Below are 27683 nucleotides of genomic sequence, written 5' to 3'. Positions count from 1 at the left end.
TGGTAGTCTTTATTGCACTAGCCATGTTAGATTGTGTCAACTAAAAATTTAAGATGTGCTGTCTTAAAAAAAATCCACCACATTTCCTCATGGCATTGCTTCAAAAACCCCAAGTGAATAACTTGAAACATGTTGCAGGTGTCATAGGTTTACCATCACAGATCTTAAATTTAGATCGGTGCTGTACAGTGGTTTTAATTTGCTGCTACTGTTGTTTAGCTGTAGGTCAACTCTGCTCAAGCAGACATTCCACCCGTGACTCTTGTTTCTTGAGGGCAAGGAGTATGTAAGTCTATATTTCCTAAAATGGTAATGGATTATTTGAGAAAGATTAGGCTGTTATTTCTAGCAAGTCGAGTGTCCACATAGGGGTTTCCTTATTTGCTGTTATTAGCAGGTAGCATTGCAACTGAAGCGTGTTTTGTTAGGTGGCAAGTGATTAGTTCATATTCACAAGTAGGCCTACAGAAGTCAATAGGAAACCACTCCAGTGTACTTCTCTCTCTTAAATATCTACACAAAGACTAACATTTTGGTGGTGTCCCAACAACAAAATAAGACATCACTACCAGTTGACTGAGCAGTGGTTTGTAAATACTTGATTGAAATTCACCTGCGATTGTCTAGGAGTCATGTGGCTAAAGTATTGGGACTACCAGCTTCTGTGTCAAATCCCCCTATGCAGGCTTTCCATGTATTCACATAGGGATACTTATTTTGCATACCTCAGTCCATGAAGTTGTCAGGAACATTATGTTGGGACCATATGTTTTAGGATTGTTAGTTGTGAAAGACTTTCGTCCTATCCAGGATGGAAAACATGGGGATTCTAGCTCTAATTTGCTCTAAATGCCATGGAGACTAAAGCTAAACATTGTCCTTAGAATTTCATTTAGGTCTCTTGGGGCTATACAACTGTTACTATATTTTTGAGAAGTTACTACTGATAGACTACTTGACTACTGGCGTTCTGTTCTGCTAAAACAAGCGATTGCATTTAGATACAAATTCTTATGTTTGTCAGATGTGAAAAAAATGGACAAATTATTTTTGTTTGTCACCTTTTAATCATTTGTTATTACCTGTCTTTATTTCTAGATTGCCTGACTGGTCTCATTGATGCTGCTCACGATCAGAATGTTGAGTTTGTTTATGCGCTCTCGCCAGGTTTAGATATCACATATTCCAGTACAAAAGATGTCACTGCCTTGAAGAGGAAGTTGGAGCAAGTATGTATCTGCTGCTTCTTGCTATTTTTCCTTCGCCACCCTCTTTCTTTACTCAATTTTCCTTCTTTTTAATTAAATTTGTGCTGATGATAATGATGATCATTATCATCTTAATGAGAGTCTCTACAAACAGGACAGTTGAGAGAGAGTGCTCTATACCTGGACAGGACAGTGGATGGGGTACATGCCATGAAGTAAGTATGATTTGCCAAGACAAAGCAATGGGGGAGAGAACATGCCTAAGCTACATCACATAGAATGAAATGAAACGTTGGCTGTGCTATTTACAGTATGGTTTTTCACCTAGATGAAGGCATGACTTATCCAGAGCTATGAATGTGTTGATTGAACTTAGTCTTTCTACTTACTCTGTGCCTAGGTTTGTTCAATCAGAGCTGATCTGAAACTACACAATAACAACAAACTTTGTACACATAGTTTTATTGTCTTTTTTTCTTCTTTGTGTCAACGAGTTGGATATATGTTCTACAAAGTGTATCTCTTTTCTTTTGGTCTGGCATCATATCTTTGAGGCCCAGCCCATTCAGGTCTAATCTCATCACTTCCTATGTCTTTCTCTCTTCCAACTATCTTTCCACTGTCACATGTCACACTATTTTCACAGATGATATGCATCAGCTATACATACCAGTGGTGTACTTCCATTTTTTCTGCACATATTGGTCAGTTGCACTTTGCTGCCCAGTGCTTTTCCAGTTCTGCAGACTTAGAATTATTTAATGAACTATGGGGACTTGATATAATTTTGGAAAGGTCATGGAAACAAAATCTAATTTTTTTTCAATAGTTAACGAAATGTTCATGAATGTTATAGAATAAGCTAGGCATGACATATTACTGCAAGCAAAAGCTGACAAAATGCCTAAAAAATATCAGATGTTAATTTTATTTCATTTTGAAGAAATTTTTCTCTAATTTAATTTAATAACAGAAAGACTCGTGGAGGATTGTAGATATGTCAAAATGGTTTGTTTTTGCTACGTATATGCTTGGAACATTTGAATTAGGTGTGTGTGTGTGTGTGTGTGTGTGTGTGTGTGTGTGTAGCATGGGAGATAACTCTCGGGTTTGTTAAAACGAAAGAATCCGCGGAACTATTTGATTCTGATATGTGAAACTTTAAGTAATGGCCGCAGTAGTCATCTATAACAATGTTTTATTGTACTATACATGTTGTGTGGTCTTTACTTTGTTTGTAGCACTATTTATAAATATGATACTTTATATGTATTGAACATTAAAAGGTTTTATGATTCATTCAGTGATACTTGTCCATTTAACAAACTTTCGCCATGCTCATTTGCTGAAAGCCCCCCCCCCCCCCCCCAAAAAAAAACCTGGAAACATTGCTCTCTATGTAGAATTATGATGAAACAAATATAACTGTAATACCCCAGCTTGGCCATAACTGAATGACTGAAACCAGCAAAAGCATGTGTAACTGTAAGATTGTTATATTTTTGGACTATTACTTTATCATTAACAATTTAATTAACTGTAGTGGGTGGTTGGCAGAGCATTTGACAAAATACATGTGGTATTTATTTATGTTCCTTTTTATGATCTAAGTTCGAATCCTCAACTGATCTGTTTTGCCTTTCATCCATCTGAGGTTGAAAAAAAGTACTATATAATCAACTTATACCTTTGAAGACGGTGTTCCAGTGTAGCTACAGTTTGATGACTGAAAGCATTTAAAGAACAAATAATTAATCTCAAACATTTTAGTCATTTAAGTATAAAACTGTAATTCAGCTGGTATAGGCTATCATGTTTCATACAAGTAAGATTTATCTCATTAAGCCTTGTCTTTGAAATTACATGGAAATAAATTTCTTGAATTGCTTACTAACAGTGGTCCCTTTCTCTTTCTTTCTCCCTCGGCTGTGGTTCTCATTTTGCCAGGTTGCTACATTTGGTTGTACAGCTTTTGCATTACTCTTCGATGACATTGATCCCCAACTGTGTGAAGCAGATAAGAACATATTCCAGTCCATTGCTGCAGCACAGGTGTCTGTCACCAACGAAACCTACCAACATTTAGGACAGCTAAAGTTTCTATTTTGTCCAACAGGTCAGTGCCTTACTGTATTTTTATTCTAAATCTGTCACTATTAATGATGATGTGGATTCTTTAAACTTCTCATCTACTGGTACAAAGCCACCTCCCTCAATACTATTCTCACCAGTCGAAGGGACTTATGTCTTCTCCTGCAAGTTATTTAGTGACTCTGCTGGTGTCACGAAAAATAGCACCCAGTACACTTAGTAAAGTGGTTGACGTTAGGAAGGGTGTCTGGCCATAGAAACCATGTCAAAACAGACACTAAAACATGGCACAGCTCTCTGGCTTGCCAGCTATTGTCAAACTCTCCAACCCATGCCAGCATAGAAAACGGAAGTTAAATGATCATGATATACAAACACATACCTACACACACACAAAAGCATGTATGTGTGTCTTTATCTTACCTCTCTTTTAATGTACCGTATACATATCTACGGTTAGAGTGTTGCATTCATGATTACAGGATCATGGTTCAATTCTCAGACTGGGCAGTGTGTTGTGTTCTTGAGCAAAACACTTCATTTCATGTTGCTCCAGTCCACTCAACTGTAAATGAGTAATCCTGTGATGGACTGGTGTCCTGTTCAGGGAAAATGTGATCTCAGTCATTTATAAGCCATGGAAACTGGATAGCTGTCCTATGAGCCCCAGGACTTGAGACAGTAGTGTCCAGGGATTGATGATAATGAATTTATATATGTGTGTTAGATAACTATGCCTTTGTGTAGTATTTAGTGGACCGTATTGGCTGGTGCCACTGCTGGCAATTTGTTTTTAAGTCCAAATAATAATTTATCACATTATAATTATGACTATAAATGGCTGTTTATGACTGAAGATTGTCACATAACACATGACTATACTGACAAATGAATCGGAAGGCTAGTGTATCACATGACAGCTATGATTATCACTGGCAGGTTATAACTGAAAGCTAGTGTCATATGACAGCTATGATTGCTATCACAAGGTTATCACTAGAAGACTAGAGTGTTAATAGTAACTATAACCACAACTGGCCAACTGTCACAAGAGAACTAAGACTGTTGTTTAAAGGTTATGACTAAAAATGACAGCACATCATCATAACTGCAAGTTATTATGATGACTGTAACTGTAATTACAATTATGATAATCTTCATAACCATCACCGAGAACTCCAGTATTCACTTGTATAAGTCACACTATTTTATGCTTGATTTTAACTGAAAAGTCCAAGGTGTGACTTATATGCAGGGCAAAGCTGAAACTATAAAAAGAAGTTTTGCACTAAGGTGTAATACTAAATCTGGGGTGCAACTTATACACAAGTAAATATGGTAAATCGTCTTTGGTGATGGTTTTTAAAACTGAAAAATGAAAGGAAATGTTTAATTATAATTATAATAATTCTCCCAGCTCTTAAACTGTCCTTTTTATATTTAATTTAATTTTCTTATCTTGTTTATCTTGTAGAGTATTGTTCAGCACGTGCTATGCCTGCAGTATCAAACTCTGAATACTTGAGTACAATTGGGGCCAAACTGTTACCTGATGTAGATGTCATGTGGACTGGTGAGTCAGTTGAAATTATATAATCCTGTTTGTTTCTAGTATGGGAGTTGGAATGGCAAAGTGGGTAAGATATTCTGTTAGTAACATACAAGTCAGTGTGTTCAAATCTACTACTGGTGTTGCTCTGTTTCTAAGCAGGGCTGTTTAATTCGTATTACTTCAGATCACCTGCTTTGCTAGACATGCAGTGTTACAGTACACACATTTATAGTACGTATGAACTCCATGGATTGTTAAGTTATCCATACAGCCATGGTTTTTCCGGAAATAGCACGTATCTGAATGTGAACTGCCTTCAAATGTTAACATTGCCCAGTCATAGTCAAATACAGCACTGAACCTCATATCTGGCTTCCAGAAATCGGGAACTACTGTGCAATATACTGAACCCTATATTGAGTGAACGGACCCTGTTTTTGAAGTTGGTTAATTTACATATGTTGTGTTAATAATAGCTTTGTTCTTTACTTTTTTAAGCAGGTTCATAACAATTAAACATGCTCTACTTTAGAATTTTTAAAATTTCTACCTGTATTTGTTAAATAAAATCATGTTCATTTAATTTTCATTCTATAAACATTGTACTGTATTCATTGTACTCTATGATATAATTTAAGAATTTTAAAATGATATTTGTTAAATATCAAACAGACCCTGCTTTAGAAGTGTATTAATTTGAATCTGTTATATATAATTTAGTTCTTTACTTTTCTCTGTTTATTTTATATTCTAAGTGTATATTTAGACTATTGATTCTCGACCCGGGTCCATATGGCCTTTGGGGATTCATATAAGATTTTGTTGCTAAAATTTATGTGCAATAAACTGGTTATACTTCCACAATACTCAAAATATTTAAACAATTTTTTAATACAATTCGCAATAATATTTAATCATAAAAATCTAATATATGATTTCTTAAACATGAAATGGTTATGAGGGTCCATTCAAGTAAAATAGGAATCAAAGGGATCCATAGATAAAAAAATGGTTTGAGGAACACCAATTTAGACTGTCTCCTGCAAACCAGAAAATCTAGAAATCTGGGACACTTACATCTCTAAGCTTGCCAGATAATTGGTCTAGTATTAGGTTCAAATCCCACCAAGACTAACTTCACCTTTTATCCTTTCAAGGTTGACAGAAAGTATTAGTTATGTGTCAAGGTCAGTTATTAATTATGACTTTTTTTCATTTACAGGTAACAAAGTTGTGAGCAAGAAAATCACTATACAGACTTTAGCGGAGGTGTCGAAGATCTTACAGCGTCAACCTGTGATCTGGGACAACATTCACGCAAATGATTATGACCCGAGGAGAGTCTTTCTGGGGCCTTATGATGGACGCTCTCCAGAAATTATCCCTTATGTCAAAGGGGTTCTGACGAACCCAAATTGTGAATTTGAGGCCAACTTTATCCCACTGCACACCCTTGCCCAGTGGTGCAAGTCCAATGTCAATGGTGTTAAGAAGGATATCATTGCAGGTAAGTTCACTGCCTCTCTTCCACCACTGTCTTTGTTGTCATGACTACAGTAAATTTCACGATAGCAGCCAAAGCATCAATTTTGAATATATCGCTCCTGTTTAAAACCTCTTATCTACTTGACAATTGCATTTCTAGCTCTGCCTTGAAGGAAGCTTTACTTCTTGGACTCGCGTTTTTGTGTGCAACGATGTTGTTAAACCCATGTTAACAGCATCGTATGCAGGTCCTTTCTGTTTTCTCTCATGCACGGATAAATTTTTCACTATAGACCTTAATGGTCATAAAGATACTATATCAGTGGATAGACTTTCATGGAGAAAACTGTCCCTGTTCCCACTGCAGATGACACATACACAGCATTACAAACACTGCCCGCACATTCACCTTCACATTCTATGACTACCATTGGGATCGATCAGGTACCGGATAAGGACTGGATTATTTTTTCCGTTTTTTTTTTACTTAATTTTTGAGATCAGTCAGGTTCATTTTTAGTATTCTTGTTTGTGAGAGCAGTTGAGTTTATTTCAGATATTCTCATTTAAAAAATAATTTCTGGTTAATTGTTGAGAGGATGTTGGTGTTGCCTTGGACGAGGTTTGCGCTCTCTGAGTGCTCTTGTTATTATTATGATTAAGGTTGTGAACTGATAAAATCATTAGTTCTTTGGCATTTCATCCGACCTTGTGTTGAGTTCAAATACTGCCATGTAACTAACTTTCCTCCTCCCCTCAAAACTGCTTGTCTTGTGCCAAAATTAAAATTATTATTAGGGTGGTAAGCTGGCAGAATTGTTAGAATGTTGGAATTGATGCCTTGTATCATATGTTCCTACCCATTACATTTTGAGTTCAAAGCCAATCAATAAAATACACCCTTACCTCCTTCCATCAGAACAGCTGCTCTTGTGCCAGAATGTGAAGCAACTGTTATTGTTGTTGCATTTCCCTCTGTTTTCTGATTGTGATTCATGTCTTTCTTTTTTGTGTGTTTTCTAGGTGACCGCTTGAGTCCAATTGCTTCTGACATCAAACTGGAAACTGAAATTGATTTCACATCTGACGAGGACATCCCTGCTAAATTTGACACACGCTACCAACCGAGGGCTGCGCTGAAGGTAGCCATCAATGAGTGGATCAAAGAGTTGGCATGCAGCCGTCATTCAGTGAGGCTAACGTTTCCAAAGCCAATTGTGCCATTGATCCCATCTGTAAACACCTGTGCCACGGTGACCTCTCCAACAATGACTCTGCCCACGGGCAGTATGGTGTCTCCAATGCCAGTTGGTATGGTTGGTGGAGTCTTTCCAAATAGTGAGGTTGTAGACAATTCGGCAGCATCGTCTTACATGCAGCCAGTGATGGCTCCAATCAACAGCTTGGTCGAGCCAGATTCAGTCGGAATTGATGCCGAGGTGATAGGTGATCCTCTCTGCCCAGACACTGAGCCAATGGACTGTTTCCCCTTTGTTGCTGCCACCACCTCCACCACAATCGCCTTCAATGCAAGCACTGGCGTTGCAGCCTCAGACACTGTGACCTCTCCTCCCACCGCCACCACTCCCCCTCCTCCACTCTCTCCACCTTCCACTATCTCCACTACCACCATCACCACCACTACAACCACATCAGACGAAGGTCTGAAATCGGCAAGCAGTTCGCCATCTGACAATGTGATGCAGGTTGACAACGCAGTTGGCTGCACCACGGCCACAACCACCACTACCGCCACCACAAGCAACAGCAACTGTGGTAGTAGTAATAACAATGGTAGTCACAATAGTGGCAGCGGTACGGCCAGCTGTACTACTAGTTCATCAAGTGGATCATTTGACTCTGCGGACAATGTTGAGGTCTTGTCTTGTGATGACCTAAGGCAGTTTGTTGAGCTGTTCTACATGCCATTTGAACATGGTGAATGTGGACTGCAGCTGTTACAAGAGATGCACTGGCTACGTAGCAATGCTAACCTGGTAGCTGAGAGCAGGGCAAAGAATGGACTGAAACCAGAGGTGAGTATTTCTTTTTATTGTGTGTGTGTGTTTGTTTGTAATGTGTATGTGGTTGTAGTTATGTCATATAACTGTGTGTGTGTGTATGTAATGCATCAGGTGTCACATAAGAAACACTAGTGTTGGTGCCACATAAAAAGCACTGGTATTGGTACCATGTAAAAAGCACTGGTGATGATGCCTTGTAAAAAGCACCCAGTACACACCATGAAGTGGTTGGTGTTCGGGTGTTAGGAAGTGCATCCACCTATAGAAATAATGCCAGAACAGACAGTGGATCATGGTGCGGCCTCTGGCCTTGCCAGCTCCTGTCAAACTGTTCAACCCATTAAATGATGATTGCCAACGTCGTCGTCTTCATTGGACACAGAAACTCAGCTTGCGAAGACTTGATGAGGCAAGCGAAATTGTGATGGCACTTGTGCCGGTGGCATGTGTAAGGACATTCGAGCGAGATCGTTGCCAGTGCTGTTGGACTGGCTCCCATGCAGGTGGCACGTAAAAGACACCATTTTGAGCGTGGTCGTTGCCAGTACCGCCTGACTGGCCTTCATGCGGGTGACATGTAAAAGCACCCACTACACTCTCTGAGTGGTTGGCGTTAGGAAGGGCATCCAGCTGTAGAAACTCTGCCAAATCAGATTGGAGCCTGGTGTAGCCATCTGGTTTCACCAGTCCTCAGTCAAATCGTCCAACCCATGCTAGCATGGAAAGCGGACGTTAAACGATGATGTGTGTGGAGGGCATACAAAAGTACAAAGTAACTGTGTTGGTAGAGTAGCAAATGGGCATCCAATAGGGTTGCAGTTTCTTTCCTAATGCCCCCACTGGGTCATAATTGTATGCAAAATAATTAACTTTCAAATAATGCAGTCCAGTGAGTTGTAAATAGGATACCACACAACTGGAACAGCAGCAGTAGCAGCATGAGAAAATTAACTAATGCTTCGTTAGCATGCAGTGCTGATTTCAACTCCTGTTACTGCTTTAGTTCTTGTCTCAGATCAGATCGCAGTTTACTAATCATTTCAATCTGTCTTGATGTTGGAACTGTACCGAGGCTCTGATTTCTGACACAAAACTTAGATCCTCAAAGGAAATCTGGAATTAAGGTCTCTAGTAATTAAGGATTATCTAGTATTGTTGTGGCAATACAAGCACCAAACTCTTTTACTAAACAGTACTTTCCTCTCCGTTCCAGTACTCTAGTGTTATGGAAAGGAAATAGCCAGTTTTTCATACAATCATGTCCAGACCTACAGCCTGGGTTATCATTGCTTGACTTAGAAGTTGATAAATCTATTGATATTATTAGAAAGCTGTTTTGTGTGTGTTTGACAGGATGAGTGAATGTATGTTGGTAGTGTTCCATAAGTCACACTGTTAACTAAACTTGTGTTGGCTGTCGTGTTATTCCTGTGTTTACATGTGAGTATGTCTATTTAGTGTTGTATTTATGTGTGTATGTACATGTGTTGGCTCTGCTTGCAAGCAGCTGGTATGCATATGGATAAGTGTGTGTCTATTTACCAAATATTAGCCAATATATAATAAGTCATATTGTTTAGCCTAACTGTTGTCTCTTAATTGTTGTGTATTATAAGGCGGAACAATGGCATGAAAGGGCAAAGGCATTCTGTGATGGAGTGGACAAGATCTTCACCATATTTGACAAGTTCTTCAAGATCCCCAACCGAGCTATTGCTTATGAACTCTACCCCTATGTCTGGGACTTGAAAAGTATCTTCATACTATGCAAAGCATACATTCGTTGGCTTAGTGAGTACTTCTACTTCATTTATATTAGCTTTTTTCTCCCCCCCCCCCACTGAATGTTTCTCTTTCCTAGAACAGTTTTCCTTGTCAGTTGTTATGATCATCCATTTTGAGTCTCTAATGTCCTAACTATTGTATTTTCTTTCTGTTTCAGGTTTGGGCCATGTTCCTTACTTGTCAGTAATGCATCAACAAGGGACCTTAACATGTATGAACTTACATCACCTGTTTTTTATGTCTTTTTTTTTTGTGCATATGTATGTATGTATGTATGTATGTATGTATGACTGTCTGTGTGTATGTATGGTAGAATGCATGTATGTGGTGTTTTAGAATTTGTCGTCATTTTGTTGGTATCACATTCTCGATTACACAGTCATTCATATTTTCCTATGGTGATGTTGGAAAGTGTTAGAAAAGCTGACATAGTTGTTTGAATGGTGTTTGTAATTCTCCAAAATAGAAGGTAAAAGAATATTTTAAGGTCTTTTGAAGATGACAATTAAAAAAGAAATTTATTAACAAAAGTATTATTGTCGTATTCCTGGCTAAATTTTTCACTAAAAGCCTTGTTCAGGTTTGATATCCTTGTCAGTGATGCTAAAATATTTCAGGGAAATTTTGTATCTGCTAAACTAATTTAGTTGTTTTTCATGCAGGTTATTATAAACTTACTTAGTGGCGCACATCAGCCCCATACACTTAGCTTAAAGACTCTTCTTTATTCTTAAGTGATCAATTTTTCCAGTTAAGAGGCAAGAACAAACCTTGTAAATCCTATCTAATAACTGTAAATCCCCTGTAATCTGCATTTAATCCATGACTAAAATTCATCAGAATTGAAGTGGCCTTGCAGAATGGATATTATAAAGGATTTCTAGCTTATAGGTCTTGGTTGTAAAACCACTGCAGGGCATTTTGTTATATATTTGTGCAGCACATTTAATTCTACATTAAGTATTAATGGTTATTCGTCTCCCTGCTCCATTTGTCTTTGAAGGACTTTACATTTAATTCTACATGACTCAATTCAACTTGGAGCAGTAGCTGTGAGATCTTTGAGAAAGAAAATTACAGTTGACTAATGTCCTAGAGAGAATTTCTCCCCTTTTTCAGTTTAATCTCGTGAATTAAATGCTTATCCTTAGTACTCCTCTTCTGAGAATTCCTTGAAAATCTTTTTACATTACAGGATTCCAGCTTAGTGCCAATTTTGTTTACATTGATAAATTGTCATTTTATGGGATTTCTCTTTGTAATAAAGTAAAAAAAAATTTCACCTTTGACATATGTTTGTACATAATGATGTCATTGAATATAGAGTTGGTGGTTACAGCAGTCACTACACACAGTGGCAGAATTTCACTTCACCATTTGTTCTACCTCCTATGTGTCATTAAGTTTGCTCATTTGGGGGCTACACAAAAAAAAAAAAAAAGCTAGCACATTTAAAGGTAGTCTCCTATTTGAATTAATAAGGTTGGCTAAAACACTTAGAGTTTGATACTCTGGGTTTCTCATACCAGTCTAGTACTAGAGTCAATGTAATCCATTTTACTATTGACCAAAATTTACAGTCTTCAATGATTTCTGTTGCTATTTTGTTGGGTGGAGCAGCAGACATAACAGTGTTGGATTTTAAACGCCTTCAGTACTGTTTAGTTATGTCCCTTTATGTTCTGAGTTCAATGTCATGGTCAACTCTGCCTTTATCCTTCTTAAAATTGCATGTTCTGGTACCAGTGTAAGAAATACCATCGCCACCATTATAATTGTTGCTGTTGTTGTTGAGAACAGTGTTCCTTACAGTGGCACTAGGGCATAATTTGCATGGGTAGAATATACTCAATTGAATCAATCTCAGCACTGTTTAATGGAACTCAGAAGTGGATTAAAGGCAAGATTATCTCCTGGCAGAATTTGAACTCAGAAGAAAGATGGATTGCAATTAAGTACTCCAAAATAGTTTAATTTTACTACTTAATTGTTTCTGTCTTAATGTAAGTACATATAATTGAATATGATAAATTGTAACAACGTACTGGGTCTGTGTCAGTTACGGATCCTCACTGCCTTAAGCATTATGACACCTTCTTCAATCTTAGATTATTTTCAAAATACAATTGCTCATGTATGGGAAGGAAAATATTTCACACATGTTGGCAAGCGATCCTAAAGTCCCTTGCAACCATCCTGCCTGGTTTCTTAATTCTCCCATCTCCCTATTTCTTCTGTATTTATATATGTTCAGTGTTCATAACTGAATTTTTTTTTATATTTAAGTTGACAAGTATTTTTGGACAGTTTGACATTGTGTCACAACTCTTTCATAGTTGATATAATATATATATATATACATAATGTGTGTGTGTGTGTGCGTGTATATTATATATATATATATATATATATATATATAATATATATATATATATATATATATATATATATATATCTTATACGTATATTTCTAATGTTTTATTTTTTTTTTTCCTCTCTGCAATTAATATTATGACAACAACAGTGATGATGATGATGATCAAGTCTGTTTATTAAACAAAGTTAAATGGAAAAGCAAGCTAGGTCAAACATTCATATAGGAAATATAAGCCATATTGACAAACTGTAAACCTTTTTCTTTCAAAATGTTGTTCCCCTGCCTGCTTGTCCATCTGTGTATATTTGTTTGTTTGTATAATATATACATATATTTATATATTTAAATTTTCTTTTTCTTTTAGATTTTATTCAATCCTTATTTTGCTTTTAAGAAAAATTCACAAAATTCTTCAGTCAAACTCCATTTACTGTCTTCTTTTGTCTTAAGCACATACAAAAATATTTCGATTGAAACAAAATTTGGAAATATCCAATAACTTTTGAGTTTGTTTGGCATACTTTGACAAAATAAATAGACCCCCTTCCCAGAAATATATGCACTCTTAATGTGTAACAAGGTTACATGAATGTCAGTATGGTGTGTTTTCAATCTTTCTGTTTTCACTTTCAGCTTGCTTTTCCAGCCTTTCTCTGAGATATGAGGGTTTTATGATGCCATAAAGTTGCAACCATGCTGCAGTTCTTGTGCAGTTGAGGATGCAACTTTTGCTTCCTAAATTTTTTTTATTTTTAATTTTCTTTCTTTTCTCTCAAATATGGAACCAGTATTGCATATCCTAGTTTTAACTGGTGTAATAGAATATTTTTTTTTAGCTATGATTATATGTGTGTGTATGCATGTATGTGTATATACATGTATACAAGCATATACACGCATACATGAAATGGAAAGTACTCATTTGAAAATGTTGTTTGTGATCTAATTAATTGTTTAAAATAAATGCAAGTAATTTTATGTATTAAATTAGGTAACAAGAATTATTAATTCATTGTTCATATAAACTGTGTTTAAGTTCTGGTTTCTTTCAAAACCTCATTTTTTTGTACAGGTACAAAATTAACAAGTAAATAAATAATGGTAGTACAGTCTTATTGACAAAATTACTTTCCTTTGAGTACAGAAATGTCTTATTTGTTCCAATGGAAGATAAACCCACTAAATTATTTTTTATTAACAAGCAATATACATATGTATACATATACATACATACATATATATATATATATATATATATATATATATATATGTATGTATGTATATATTGTACAGTCTTTAAATATTTGTAGTGTAGAAAATAAAATGTCTACTTTATGGTACCAGTTTGAACTGTTTAGGCAACATGGTTTCTTTTTACATTTTCATTTTATTATTTAAAGAAGGAAATATTTTGCTGTATTTAATTTGTGCAACTATAAAACAGTTTTGACACACATGTGCTGACCTGCTTGTCAACGTATGCATTAACCATTTCATAAATTATAATATATTAGACTGTCTCCACTAATCCAACACTTTACTGTTATGTATTGTGTTGTCATCTTCAAATTATTTACTGTTATGCATGTTGTGTATGTATCAGTTGTCCAAGTTTTTTTATCACTGATGTGAGATGTTAGCAAAAAGTGCTTTTAACTTTGTCACCATGGTTACTGTAGAGAGAGAGGTAAGTCCCTGGTAAGGCAAATCTGTGAGCTGGTTTCAGTTCCAACTTATACTTGCTCTGTTTCTCTTGCTCTCTAAAAAAAAGTCCCTCTTTACTACATAGTCTTATTTCTTTGTCTTTTATAAATTTCCTGTCCTTTATAAATTTTTGTCTAAAATATAGGGAGAATAATGTACATGATAGGTATTTAAGAACATTTTATTGCAGTTGTATCAATGTACTGGTCAGTGGCAGTAACATCATTTCAGAACTAGTTTCCATAGGTAATTGTCAGTTAACAGGTTACTGATCCCTCCAGTTATCTAGATCCCTTCTGGTCTTGTTTAAGAAGAGCAAGTTAAGTAGATTTGCTAACATAATCTCAGCTCAACAGACGTGTAGTGTATCTTTGGTTTATTGTTGTTGACTTCCCTGGTGTATGCAACTTCATATTACCTGTCAGCTCTGAAAAACACACGCATACACATTTCTCTGTCCTGGCGGGAGTACAGAACAAATAGGATAAGATAGTGTGTTGTTTATTCAGTCCCATGTCAGTCTTGGTTGATCAGACATTTGTTCAAAGACATTGCCATTCTGTCTGGGACTACACTATCCAGTGTGTGTTTCTGTATTATGAAAGTAGGGTGTCATTTGAGGGAGGTTTGGATATTATTTTTAACAAGTCAAACAACTGTGTAGAGAAACCTTTATTGGCCTGAATATAGAATAGTAGTTGTGGTCTGAACTACAATATCTTTGGACAATTGGTTAGTGGTCAGTTTAGATGTCTTTCATTGGTAGTCATTTGAAGGCTGAGTTTGTTTTCATTATTCATATTTTTTTGTCTTTGTTTTTGTCATATATTATTTATTTTAATATCCATGTTTCCATACTGGTATGGATTGAGTTGATGTACTTGACAGCCTACCACCACTCATCACAATTTCTTTGTGAAACCCACTGTCCTAAGGTAGGACTTCACCTTTTTTTTCCTACCTTCCTGCTGTAGACACCTTCATTCAACTCTTGTTCATTGTATATTTTCAGTTCTGTTTGTTTACACACTTATGTTTAGAGAGGGCCGAAGTTTTAAGAGCATTCGATTCAATCCTAGATACATATTCTTCTTTCATCTGTCAAGTACAACCCAGTTCACCCTTCTTGGGTCATAGATGTAGGTTGTGTCACTGCACAAAGGCTAATGTCTTCATTCTACTTTGGCAACACCAACTGACTTTGATTTTTCTACTTGCTTGCTGAATGTGTATATATGTGTATATGTATGTATGTGCATCTGTGTATGGAATTAACCTTCTCTTTATGTCAGTTTTTTTTTAACAAATCTTCTCATAATTGCAATCATCATTATTATATTTATTACTTTTGTTTTTGTGTTTTTATCATCATGTAATTTTTTTCCTTTAAATTTAGGTTTTAATTAAAATTAATAAAAGCAACAACATCATTTATGCAAGAAATAATGTAATGGAATAAATTAATGATTTTTTTTTTTTTTTTCCTGATGTGACTAGACAAAAAAACATTTTGGAATGCATTTGGTTTCTCATTGAATTTGTTGTTTATGTTATTGCTGTCAAGGTCTTCTTTATTATTTAAAAAAAAAATTTTTTTTCAAGAAGTTAGAGTTAAGAAAGAAGGTTAATCGATTAATTGATTTATTTTTTAAAAAATTTTCTCTCTGCCATGCTCTTTAATCAAACAGAATGGGAAAAGAAATCAAAAGTACCAATGGACACACCAGTTTACATATACGTCTAATGTCTAATTGGTTTTTTGTTTTTTTTTTGTGGGTTTTGGGTGGGTTTGAGATTTAAAAAAATAATGAGGTGAGAAGTTACTTTGATATTGAATCCATCCTTTAACATGTGGGTATATGGTAGTGACTCCTTGCTTTCATGCAGTGTCTTTTGGAAAAATTAGTCTAGAAATGCTCCTTCTCCAGAAATCATTCACAAAGATATCATTGAGCCCAGCATTGAGCTTCCACTGCATACAGTGTTTTCAGTGAGATAGATTCTATTTACAGTTAGTGAACAGTACCGCTCTATGGTACTTATTTACAGCTGGGTGAACAGAACTATGGTTTCTATTTGTAACTGTCAGGGACACCTCTCAGAGCTGGTTGGTGACAGTTTCTGTCTGTTCACTTAGTAAATCAGTTCTCTGTCCACTTAGTTGCTGCCACAGTTGTCAGTGTGTAAGTGTATATTTGTGGTTGATTTTATAACTATATAATCTGTTAAAGACTGAAGTGTTTATAAACAAATAACCACAAACAACATTGGATGTTAGCAGAGATTAACGAAAAGTGATATTCTCTCATGTCACTTGTCTACTCAGACTATGAGATGTGGTGTGTTAATACATGCTGGTCACAGAGTTTAGATTACTTAAGTTTTCTCTTTTTTTTTTTTCAGTTTTTTTTTTTTTTTTTTTTTTGGTCTTAATCTCTCTGTTCAAATAATTAACTTTTAACTTATCAGCCCTTTTCATCTTAGTATTTGAGACAAAGTTGATGCTGTTGGTTCTGTAGAATAGATTTAACATTTAAAAAATTTTGCATTGTATTATTGTGTGTGTAGTTGTTCTGAATATATTTATTCTTGGTCAACAACATGTGCAGACCTGTTAGTAGAGACATAGTTGCATTTATCATTCTCATAACCTTGATATATCGTGGTTTGGTCTATTTTGTGTGTCCTCCATCATGCTGCAGGTATGCTTATGTATTAGGTTATTTGTATCTGCAGGCCATATCAGTTATAGCATGATAAAGGTTATTGCTTGATATTACATGTTAAAGATTATCACTTGAAAACTGGTCTTGTGATAATTAGTTATGGTTATAGTTTCAATGGTATGATGGGTAATGTAGTCCCTCTAGTTTTCTGGAGATTGATAAAATATGTTCCACTTATATAACTAAGGTAAAGGGTTCAGCCCTTAAGCGAAACTAACTTCTGCAGTTGAGTTCTATTTTTTGCTAAGCTATTATCTTAGGATTTGAATACTATTTAAATTTTAAAATATTATTTAATTATCAAAATTTTTTTTCTCCCTTTCTGGTAACTTTTTTTTTCTCCCCTAACTCCCCCCCCCAAATTTCTCTCTCTCTTTCTGGTTGCTGATGTATGGCTGATCTAATCTTATTCTTTCTTTTTCTCAATGGACATGTAGGGTGCACTAGTGGCTATAAAGAAGCTTTCACAAGTGGAGATCAGGAACCATGGGTGTTTCGTGGTGGTCTTCAGGCAGAATTCCAAGTATGTATGCCAATGGCTACTACAACAACTTTTTCAGCAACCCTAAAAATCCTGGCACCAGATGTTGCAACAGATTTCAAAATATAAGCAAATTTTTAATTGAAAAGGAAAAATAGACAACTGAAAAAAACCCATGGAGTCTCATAGAAAGAAAAAATATCTAAAACTTAAATGCCATTTTTTTTTTTGTGTGTGATTTTAACCTTAATTGCGCGAGAAATAATTTTAAAAATTCATTTTTAACATGCAACTCATGAAGCAGATGATCATTTTTTGATATCTATAAAGAAATATTATGTTAGCTAATCCTACAAACTTTTTCTGTTGGTTTGTTTGATTTTCTATGTTTTGATTAGAAATAAATCCACGAACAATGTCTTGTTAAGTGGAGATGCAAATCGTTCATAACTGTAACACCAGATATTTTGATTTAATCAACACATGTTGAAGTCCTTGTAAATGTGAAGCTTGAGGGCTGATGGTGTAAGCCTAGCTGCCAAAGTAGAATTACCATCAGTGTATTAATGGTGCTGTATAAGTGACACTACAGCTGAATAATAGGGATGATGATATAAAAGATAACCTCTGAACTCATTTCATCAAATTGTAAATGATAGAGAGGTGGTGGAAATTAGATTGAGAAGTAGATTAAAAAAAAACCCCAAACAAAACAAAATGTGCCTTATAGATGCTAACAGTAGAAACTGTAAAGTGATTGTCTGCCTCATGTGTTGTATCTCAAAGTCATAATATCAATTTGTCTGTTATTTATTTATATATTTATTTATTTCTGTTGATGGTTGATTTTTAATATATTTCTTCAAGTACAACCACCTTCCTCAAGCTTAAAGAAAACACACACTTCACTAAGACTGACTTTCATTTTTGGCGCTGCTTTTCCTTTTTTTTTTCTTTTTTTTTTTTTTTCTGTGAAGAAATTCAACTTTACCTGACTTTGGAATACAACAGAAGTTTTCATGCTCTCTATACTTTACCTTCATTCTATTCAGGAAAATTATTCTCCTGTGCTACCTTTCTCTGTCTCTCTTAGCAATGGTTCCATACTCCTCTCGATGATGTTTTATGAGATGTATTGTCGTCACCTTCACCAGCTCACTAACTATTTTACTTTTAAGCTGAGTTTTAAGTTTAATTTTAATTTTCCCACCTTTTCTGACTGAGAATTGTATTAAAATATTTTGACATTTTTTCAGTATGACTGTGTGTGCATATGTCTGTGTATGTGCATGTATACATATATAAATATAAACCTGTGTGTGTATGTATATAATATATATATATATATATATATTTATATTTATATATACACAGACACATATATTTGTGTATATGTCTATGTACCTCTGTACATAAGTACATATATAAAATTTATATACATATACACTCACATACATTTTCTGCATTACAATTTTTTCCATACTGATTAAAAAATTAATAGTTTAAACTTAATATTCTAAGCTGAATAATTTTATCCAAGAGCTCTTTAAAAAGTTGTTTTGCAGGAAACTTCCAATGTTGAATTTCTTCAAAACTTTTTTTTTTTTCTTGTTTATTATTAAAAAAGAAACATTCTTTTGCAGTTGCAAAGATGTGCGCGCTGAAAAAGATTTTTAACTCTAAGACCAGAAATCACTTTTTTCTTTCCTTAACAAATATATATATTTTTTTATATATAATTGTATATTTTAAAGTAAGTTTTGCTTTTATATAGGTACAACTAAATTAATTTTTTTAAACTGCTTCTTCCTTTCACTCTCTATATACATGTATATATATATATCTATCTATATATATGTATGTATATATTTTAAATATATTTATATATAAATCACATAGATATAAATTGTGGAATTTTAGATTTTTTTAAAATGAAAATGATTTCTGATTTCTTGGAGACTTTGTTCACCTTGATGCCCTTGTGCTCTATGCTCTGCTGGTTACTCTCCTCTCACTTGATTACACCAGACTGGAATCATTGTTATTATTATTATTATCAGTAGCAATAGTATTAGTACTAGTAGTTGTATTTTTAGTAGTATTACCTATATATATATCATTTTACATGTTATTATTGGATTTTAGAAAGCTAATACAAGCAAAAAAAATTTGGAATAAACGGATTTAATAAATGTTAGATGTTTTTAATGATTAGAAAGAAATTCAAAACTCAACACTCAAAAATTTTAATGACACCGTTTGAGGTGATTAATTTGTGCTGTTAAATCTTTTAATTTTGTATTAATTTTTAAATGCTTTTTCGTTAAGCAAATTCTCCAAATCAACCAGCACTGGTGACATTTTTGTGTACACGTGTGTGGTTCTATTGGTTTATAAGGAAAACAACTGAAGACTCTTGTTTTCATGTATATCTTTGCAAGTTAACTTGGCAGAGACCATTCCTGTCCGAGATTATTTTTCATGGGGTAAATTCTAATGTAGCACTGAAAGCTTACGAACCACTTGTCAAATTTCCAGTGTTTCTGCTATTTAGAGGAATAAATTTACTACTGTATGGTACTGGTTTTTCAATGAGGTAAACCGAGCTTTTGTACTTAGTATATTAGCAACAGCTGTAATGCAGCATGGTGACAAGCTATGAGCCACTTAGCCACTTAACTATGCGGCTGGTTGGTTGCAGGTAGTTTGACACTGTATTAACCTAATTCCAAGGGATTTGGATGCTTTCAGACATGTGCACATTGGTACACACACAAACTGTAAACATTAGTTGTATATGTTTTGTTAAACTCTGAGAGAGGAGTAGCTAATATGAGCATAAAGCACTGTGTTCTTTGTTAATCCCTCTTTTTTTTTCTGTGTTAAGCTTGAGGAATGTCTTTTGTGCTGAATAAAGAAGTGGAGCAGACGCTGGGTAGTCACTTAGATACTTTCCCGCCTTCAATTACACACCACTTTTCCTTCCTCTAACCCCAATATTGACAGCATTTATCAGTAATGTTATTAACTCGCCACTCTTTTTGTTTTTTTATTCTTCAGTCTAGTAAATCTTCCATATTTATTGTATTTTGGGGGTAAGGGATGGTGCAGTGTTGCTTTAAGTACTACTTTGGTTTTGGTGGCTCAGCTGGCAATAAACGGCTGCAAGTGGGCCTCTCTTAATCTTCAGCTTGTTGTGGCAACCGTCACGCGCTATTAAACGATATAGGATTATGCAACAGATACTGACATAGTTTATGTAAGGGAAAATGTAGTGAAAGATGGTGCATCAAATGACCATTTCTCCAACTGGTGGCTTGGTCCAAATGACTGAAGCATTGACTGAATTCTACAAGCAGCACCCTATCTTTCTGTATATTTTCTTTTAGTTGTTTTAATGTGGAAGATGTTTCACTAATTCTAACTTTTGATGTTGTTTCTTAGCTTAGGTATTGGTAGCTGATCAAAAGAAGCATTGAACTTAACGCTTAAAACGTTTTGCTAATTGTCTCAAGAGTCTAGTTAAAATATGGAGTTTGTGAAACTATTTCACTATTCAAAGCACTTGCTAGCAGGTGCAAGCCATTAACGTGTCTTTGAATCATCAAATAATGTGGAAGTATTTGACTATCACATCAAAGTAACACCATGGCTTTGTATTATCTTTCAAAGACATTACATTTTTATTTTTTCCCGCATTTCTTAAACTTTTCTAAAATGTTGAATATTTTCCACTATTTATCATATTATCTATTTTCTCAACTACCTATTAATATATTGTTCCTGTTTAAATTAGTGTTGTATAATAAATTCCCTCTTTTCGGCACTTGTGCCGGCTGCTTTCTAAGTTCTTTGCACAGGCAAATGAGCTGAATGAACTGGCTCCAATCCTCGACTGTGCCGCTTTCACTTTGGTGAAAGTTTACTACAAATGGAAGCATGCAGTTTTCCATTCATAGTAAATAACCTGGATAAGATTACTGAACAGAGTCAAACACAATGACTTGCCTTCCATTATATGTATATATATATATATACACACAAACAATAGTTGTGATGGTACTGGTAGTAGCAGTGAGTTTTTCATTTGGAATTTTCTCATTGGTCCTTTTTTTTTATATTCCCATTTCACTATCATGAGGTTCTTGTTTGATCCTGCTGCATGGCATCTCAGTCAATTGTCTTTTACTTACCAATGGCTTCAGGTCAATCTATGCCTTGTCAGTAAAATTGAGAGACTGACACTGTGTGCAAGCCAGTTGAATAGGCTGTTCCAGTAATTCAAAGGGCCAGCCTTATCCCACCTTGTACCATGCTGATCCCATAAGTGTCTGTAGAATATTCAACTACTAACACCTAACCTTTCACATTGATTGAATAACCAGAATATTCATCATCAAATCCAATGCATGTACATTCATGCTTGTAAATGCTTTCTATAAGTTAAATAGTGTAGACAGGACTAATGGTATAGAAGTTTGGTTTGCAATTACGAAGTCTTGATTTGGACTTCATTGCATGGCATATTGGGCAGTTGTCCTCTAGCATGACTGTTGGTTGACAGCTTGATCCAACTCGTGAACTACACTTGTAAGTCAAAATGCCAGCCTTATCAACTAACCGTGTTCCATGTCGGCATATGTGTCTGGAATACTCAGCTAGTTACATTATATAATTCAATAAGTATGAAGTTCAGTCGTTTGAACAACTAGAACACATATTAAAACTGACATTAGATCCATTTACAAATACCTACATGTATTTATATATACATGCACATAAAGAACAGTTAAGCTGGGTTGTCTTCAAATATGAATTAAATCCTCTTAACCTGTTTTGAAGAAGTGTATAGTTGGTGATGGAAGTATGAGGAAATTGTTAGCAAGAAGAAGAAAAAAACAAACCCTCATCCCCCATAAAAAAAAAAGTCTTCATTCTCGTCGGTGCCCCTATCAAAATCTCCCATGGTCTGCTCCTTCATTTTCTTAACTTTTTTTAGAAAAAAATTAAAGTGCGATTATATGGGGGACTTGCCCGTAACATCTGCGCAAGCGAGCTCTGCAGAAATGTGTCACTCATTTTTGCGCGTTGTTGCTAATTTGTTTCAAATTCTCTGCAGGATTACTAATGGATGGCTTTCTTTTTTCTTTCTCTCTTTTTTTTTTCCCTTCGGATTTTTTTTTTCTTTAGCACATGCTGCCAATAGATGGCGCTCATGACCTCTTTTTCCTGAAACCTCCAGAACCTCCCGTCAACAAGTTTTATACGATACGACCGTACGTTTCAGCCGACGAGGTAGGTTTTGTGCTGCACGCCCCCCCATCCACATTTTTTAACCTTTCTTTCCTACTCCAGCTTGCGCACTCTAAACATTCATGCGACAAAACATTCTTATCATTTTTCTAGCTCTGATTATAGTATGTCTGTCTTCTGATGTTTTTCTACACTGTCTTTTCGGACGGCAAATTACGAGCAACACTCGATAAAACTCAAGATTGGCCGAGTGTGGGTATGGTGTTTTATATATTTATACACATTTGCTTTTTGTTTTTGTGGTAGAGTTTCCTCCCACCCGCCCCCTCATTGCACTGCCTGACATAAAAAAAAATACAAGAAAGGTAATTCTCAGTGGATCTCTTGTGATTTTATCCTCGTTATAATTTTAGAAATTCAAGAGTACACTCACATCAAAAGACAAAGTCAAAAGTTATCCAATTGACTACCCAATTCCTACCAAAATTTCAGGACTTGTGCTTCTAATAGAAAGGATTAATTATTATTAATATTATTATTATTATTATTATTATTAAGAGCAGTTGATGGTAGAATGACTATCCAAATGCTTAGTTGCTTCCTTTTCATGTTTGAGTTCAAATTCACCGAGGTCAACATTCAACACTGCTTTTCATACTTCCAGAGTCCATAAAATAATGTACTGGAGTTGGTATAATTGACCAACCCCTCACTTTTCAAATTTGTGGCTTTGTGCTTAAATTACAAATTATTTGAGAGTAGTGGATACAGTGACAGACAGTACTTTGGAGTATTTATTTTGGCTCTTCATGTTTTGAGTTGAAACCTTAAAGTACTAGCTAAGCACTGGGGTTGATGTAATCAACTTACTCCTTCCCCAGTTGCCGAACTTGTGCCAAAATTTGAAACCGTTAATGGTAGCAAACTGCCAGAAGTTCTAAATTCCCGTAGAGTTAACTAAATCCACTACATTTGTATCATGTCAATGGTATGGAGTCATCATCATCATTTAACGTCTGTTTTCCATGCTGGCATGAGTTGGACTGTCTGGCAGGAGCTGTCCAGGCTTCAATTGTCTGTTTTTAGCATGGTTTTCATGGTTGGATGCCCTTCCTAATGCCAACAACTTTACAGAATGTGCTGGGTGCTTTTTATGTGCTACTGGCATGGGTGCCTGTATCTGGCACTGGCATCAGTGCATTTTATAAGGCACTGGCATCAGTGCATCTTATGTGGCACTGGCACGAGTGCATATTACATAGCACTGGCACCTGCAAGAGAAAGACCTCAGCTGGGAGGAGTGGGGCGCATGGTCATAGAGAACATGCTTGTATGTGTGGATGGCTGTAATTTTACTTAGCTTGATGTGTCTTCTCAAGTTAGCAAATCGACAAGGGACTTAGTGATAGAAATAATAGAGCAATGGATCAAATAATCATTTACAGTATTTTTTACTATGCTTTATGTTCTGAGTTCAAATCTCCCAGTGGATAATTTGTGTCTTTCATTTCTGCAGAAGTTGATAAAGTATATATATATATATATACCAGTAATAAACTGATACTTATTTAATTGGATATAAATTTGTAGCCTTGTGATGAAGTTAGTAATTAAAATTATCATCATGATCACCATTATTAATTATTGTTAAGGATGTTGTGTTGACAGAAATGGTAGTGCCCTAAACTAAACGCTTCATAGAAATTAAGTGATTTCTTTTTTCTTTACATTATGAGTTCAAAATTCTGGTGTGGCTCCTTATAATAAGTACCAGTTATATACTGATAATGATTCAAGCTGACTGTATATTCCTTTTCACTGGAAAAAATTGGAATCGATCCAAAAATGTAGGAAACTAACCTGAGTTAGGGAGGGAGTCTCTACTTGGTTACTTGACCAGCTAAAAATTGAAGCTAAACCTGATTCGAATCATATCCTGTTATTTTGAAAAAAGAGGGACACATTAAATAATGTAGTCCTAGATACACTGTGTCTGGAAAAGAAGATAGAATGGTCATGGTTTGAATGCTTTTGATTATAGCTTTATGGAATGGATCAGGGCTGAAGTGGGATGAAAGAAGGAGGAAAACCTCAATAGTCTATAATGTACCGGTGTTGTAATGGGGTGTGCTGTATATTGGTAGCATTAGTAATACAATGAGGAAGTTGAATAGCAGTAACAAAATGGTGTCACACTAAGTGATTTTGCGTCTTCTGTACATCTATATAGACTTCCAGTCCCACTGGTTTCTTCTGTTTCACTTTAGGGTTGATAAAATGAATACCAACTACCTATATTATTCCTTTACAAATTTGGGGTCTTGTGGGAAATTGCTAATCTGTTTCATATTTCGTGTTCCCATCTGAACCAGGGTGTCTCTATATTCTTACTTGCTATGTTATTGGTTTCTTTCAGCCGGCAATATATGAAGTGTGTCGTAGAACCTGCGATGATGGAATGGATGGCACTGATGTTTTCCCAGGCATGCCAGACCTTATAGGAGACAGGTAATGTAGTAACAACAGCAATTATTATTATTATTATTATTATTATTCCTTTCATCCTTTCAGGATTGATAAATTAAGTACCAGTTAAGTACTGGGGGTCGATGTAATTGACTATCCCCCTTCCCCCAAATTTCAGGTCTTGGTGCCTATAGTAAAAAGGATTATTACTAAGGTGACAAGCTAGCAGAATTGTTAGCGTGCAGGACAGTTTTGTCTGTCTTTACGTCCCGAGTTCAAATTCCACTGAGGTTGACTTTGCCTTTCATCCTTTCGAGGTCAATAAATTTTAAGTACCAGTCAAGTACTGGGGTTGATGTAATCGACTATCCCCCCCCCCCCTCCTCATATTCCAGGTTTGGGCCTATAGTAGAAAGGATTATTATTACTATTAAGGTGGTGAGCTGGCAGAATTGCTAGCGCTTCTGTCGTTACGTTCTGAGTTCAAATGCTGCCGAGGTTGACCTTGCCATTCATCTTTTTGGGGTCAATAAAATAGCTTTTGCAGTTTTAACAACTCGTTAACAAAAAGGCTATTCAGGTTAATTGTGTAGGTACATGTATATGCATTTCTTGTATCACACATACATTATTATCTATGCTAAATGTCTTTTTTAATCTTTAATTTTTGAGATCTCCCAAGCTATATTTTAATATATCTTTACTATTCTATATGACAATACAAATATTTTCAAAAATCTCTTTATCTGATTCTCTCTTGCAAAGTTTAAATACTTAAAATTACTCAGAATTGTGTTGTAAACAAGTTACTAAAACTGGTAGGATAGGGAAAGTTTTGTTTGTATGAATTAGATTGGAAATAAAAATAAAGGTTATGTATGTTGGTTTGTGTGTATGCGAGTTGTAGTTGAGAAATGAATTTTCCAGGCTGGTCATTTGTTCAAGTATTTTATTGCTTTTCTTGTATAGTTTATCTGTGTTTTATCTCCCTTTTTTTTAAGCGCAATCAAACTACATTCCAGTCTCTACACTAATTTATATGACACTAAAGCAATTCTTTTCTGTACAGACTGCTTATTTATTCAAGTAGCCATTGCTTGTATACTGATAGAAACATTTTTAGGACTGTTAACTTCATCTATAATTTTTGTTTCTAATTTTAATTAAAAAGATTAAAAATAAAATTCATTTACTGTTTTGTGAAAAACACATTTCAAACAGTTGAGTCTTTGTTGTTGTTGTTCTTGTTCTTGTTTAGCCACAAATCAACCTTGACCTTGTAGAACTCTCATTAACTACATTCCTGTCATGATCATACCATTTTCTTCAGACATAATTTATTTAGCACTACTTTATCTATTTCTTGCCCCTTTTGTTTTTTTTAAGTTGGTAGAATGTTAGTTGAGAGAGAATTAACTGTTATTTTTAGCAGATCACACCACCATGTAGCGGTTCTTGCATTAACTTCAGTTGAGTCTGTGTTGTCAGGGGGAACACGTGTACATTTGTTCAGGTTGAAATTGAAATCACCAAGCTTGGTTTCATGCAACATTTTAGCAGTCTTCTTATCCTCCATGTCATAGACTTCATCATCATCATCCTTTAACATCTGTTTTCTATGCTGGCATGGGTGGGATGGTTTGACGAAAGCTGGAGAGCTGGAGAGCTGCGTCAAGTTCCAGCCTGATTTGGCTTGGTTTCTACAGTTCGGTGTTTTTAACATAGCATTGGCATGAGTGCTCTCTTGTTGTGCCGTCACAAGTGCTTTTTATGTGGCACTGGTACAGGGCTCCTGCAGGCCAATCCCCTTCATTAGAAGCGGCATCAACACTGCAGCAGTGGAAGGCTGGTCTTCTTGAGTGTGATATGATGAGAAACAGGAACTAAACCATTTGAAGTGTGTTGTACTGTCTGTAATCTCTCTCTGTCTCTCTCTTCTTTCTGTCTCTCTCCGCCACGTCAAAACGGTAGAGGAGTAGGGGCCGAAACCAGACGTGGTTCCTCCTGATGATGTCTTGAGCTAACTGGATCCTATAAAGGAGCTGTTGTGGTAGCAGACCACGAAACATGGTTGAAATTCCATTCCTGTCATGTTTAGAAATGAGAAATATCAATGATAAGAAACCTTTACTTAATGAATGAGCCATTTCTTTTTTTCTCCATTTCAGACTTGTAGGTGGCTTATTAACCATCAACCAAGAATACTGCTTTGTTGTCGAGGACGAAAAAGGTGTATGTTCCTATGCTCTCGCGGCCCTTGATGCCAAGATGTTCCAGCAGAGGTCACAGAATGCATGGATTCCAGCCATGTGTGAGAAATACCCGAAACCTGTCAAAGATGAGTTGACGCCCGCAGATGTAAGTATTTACCTTGGACAGCAGAATCATATGTTTAAGGAGGATTCTGGGGAACTTTAATTCTACTTGCTGGAAACTGGAAGTAGTATTAGTTGTAAGAATGACACTATTCTGTCTGTATCTTTCACTACAGCTGTCTATCTGCTGAGTCTGTCTTGTCTCCTCCTAGATGG

The 27683-nt window shown here is 35.5% G+C and overlaps 1 protein-coding gene across 3 annotated transcripts in view; it reads left to right on the top strand.

Annotated features, from left to right (window-relative positions):
* Positions 1–27683, top strand: part of LOC106884279 (protein O-GlcNAcase) — a 46498-nt gene that overhangs the window by 17145 nt on the left and 1670 nt on the right. For 2 of the 3 annotated variants that reach the window (XM_014935571.3, XM_089362784.1), the window contains exons 4-14: positions 1099–1229; positions 3156–3324; positions 4774–4872; positions 6074–6358; positions 7360–8372; positions 9977–10151; positions 10303–10356; positions 17390–17475; positions 22624–22728; positions 25103–25194; positions 27321–27510. In XM_014935571.3, coding sequence (XP_014791057.1) covers positions 1099–1229; positions 3156–3324; positions 4774–4872; positions 6074–6358; positions 7360–8372; positions 9977–10151; positions 10303–10356; positions 17390–17475; positions 22624–22728; positions 25103–25194; positions 27321–27510 — 2399 coding nt within the window. Of the gene's footprint in view, positions 1–1098; positions 1230–3155; positions 3325–4773; positions 4873–6073; positions 6359–7359; positions 8373–9976; positions 10152–10302; positions 10357–17389; positions 17476–22623; positions 22943–25102; positions 25195–27320; positions 27511–27683 lie in introns of those variants that run through there. The other variant, XR_016244333.1, reaches the window with a different exon arrangement.

Source organism: Octopus bimaculoides, chromosome 14 (genome assembly GCF_046866305.1).
Source record: "Octopus bimaculoides isolate indiv1 chromosome 14, ASM4686630v1, whole genome shotgun sequence".
NCBI classification, from domain to species: domain Eukaryota; kingdom Metazoa; phylum Mollusca; class Cephalopoda; order Octopoda; family Octopodidae; genus Octopus; species Octopus bimaculoides.
The sequence above is the reverse complement of the archived record's forward strand: the minus strand, read 5'-3'. Positions and strand labels throughout refer to the sequence as shown.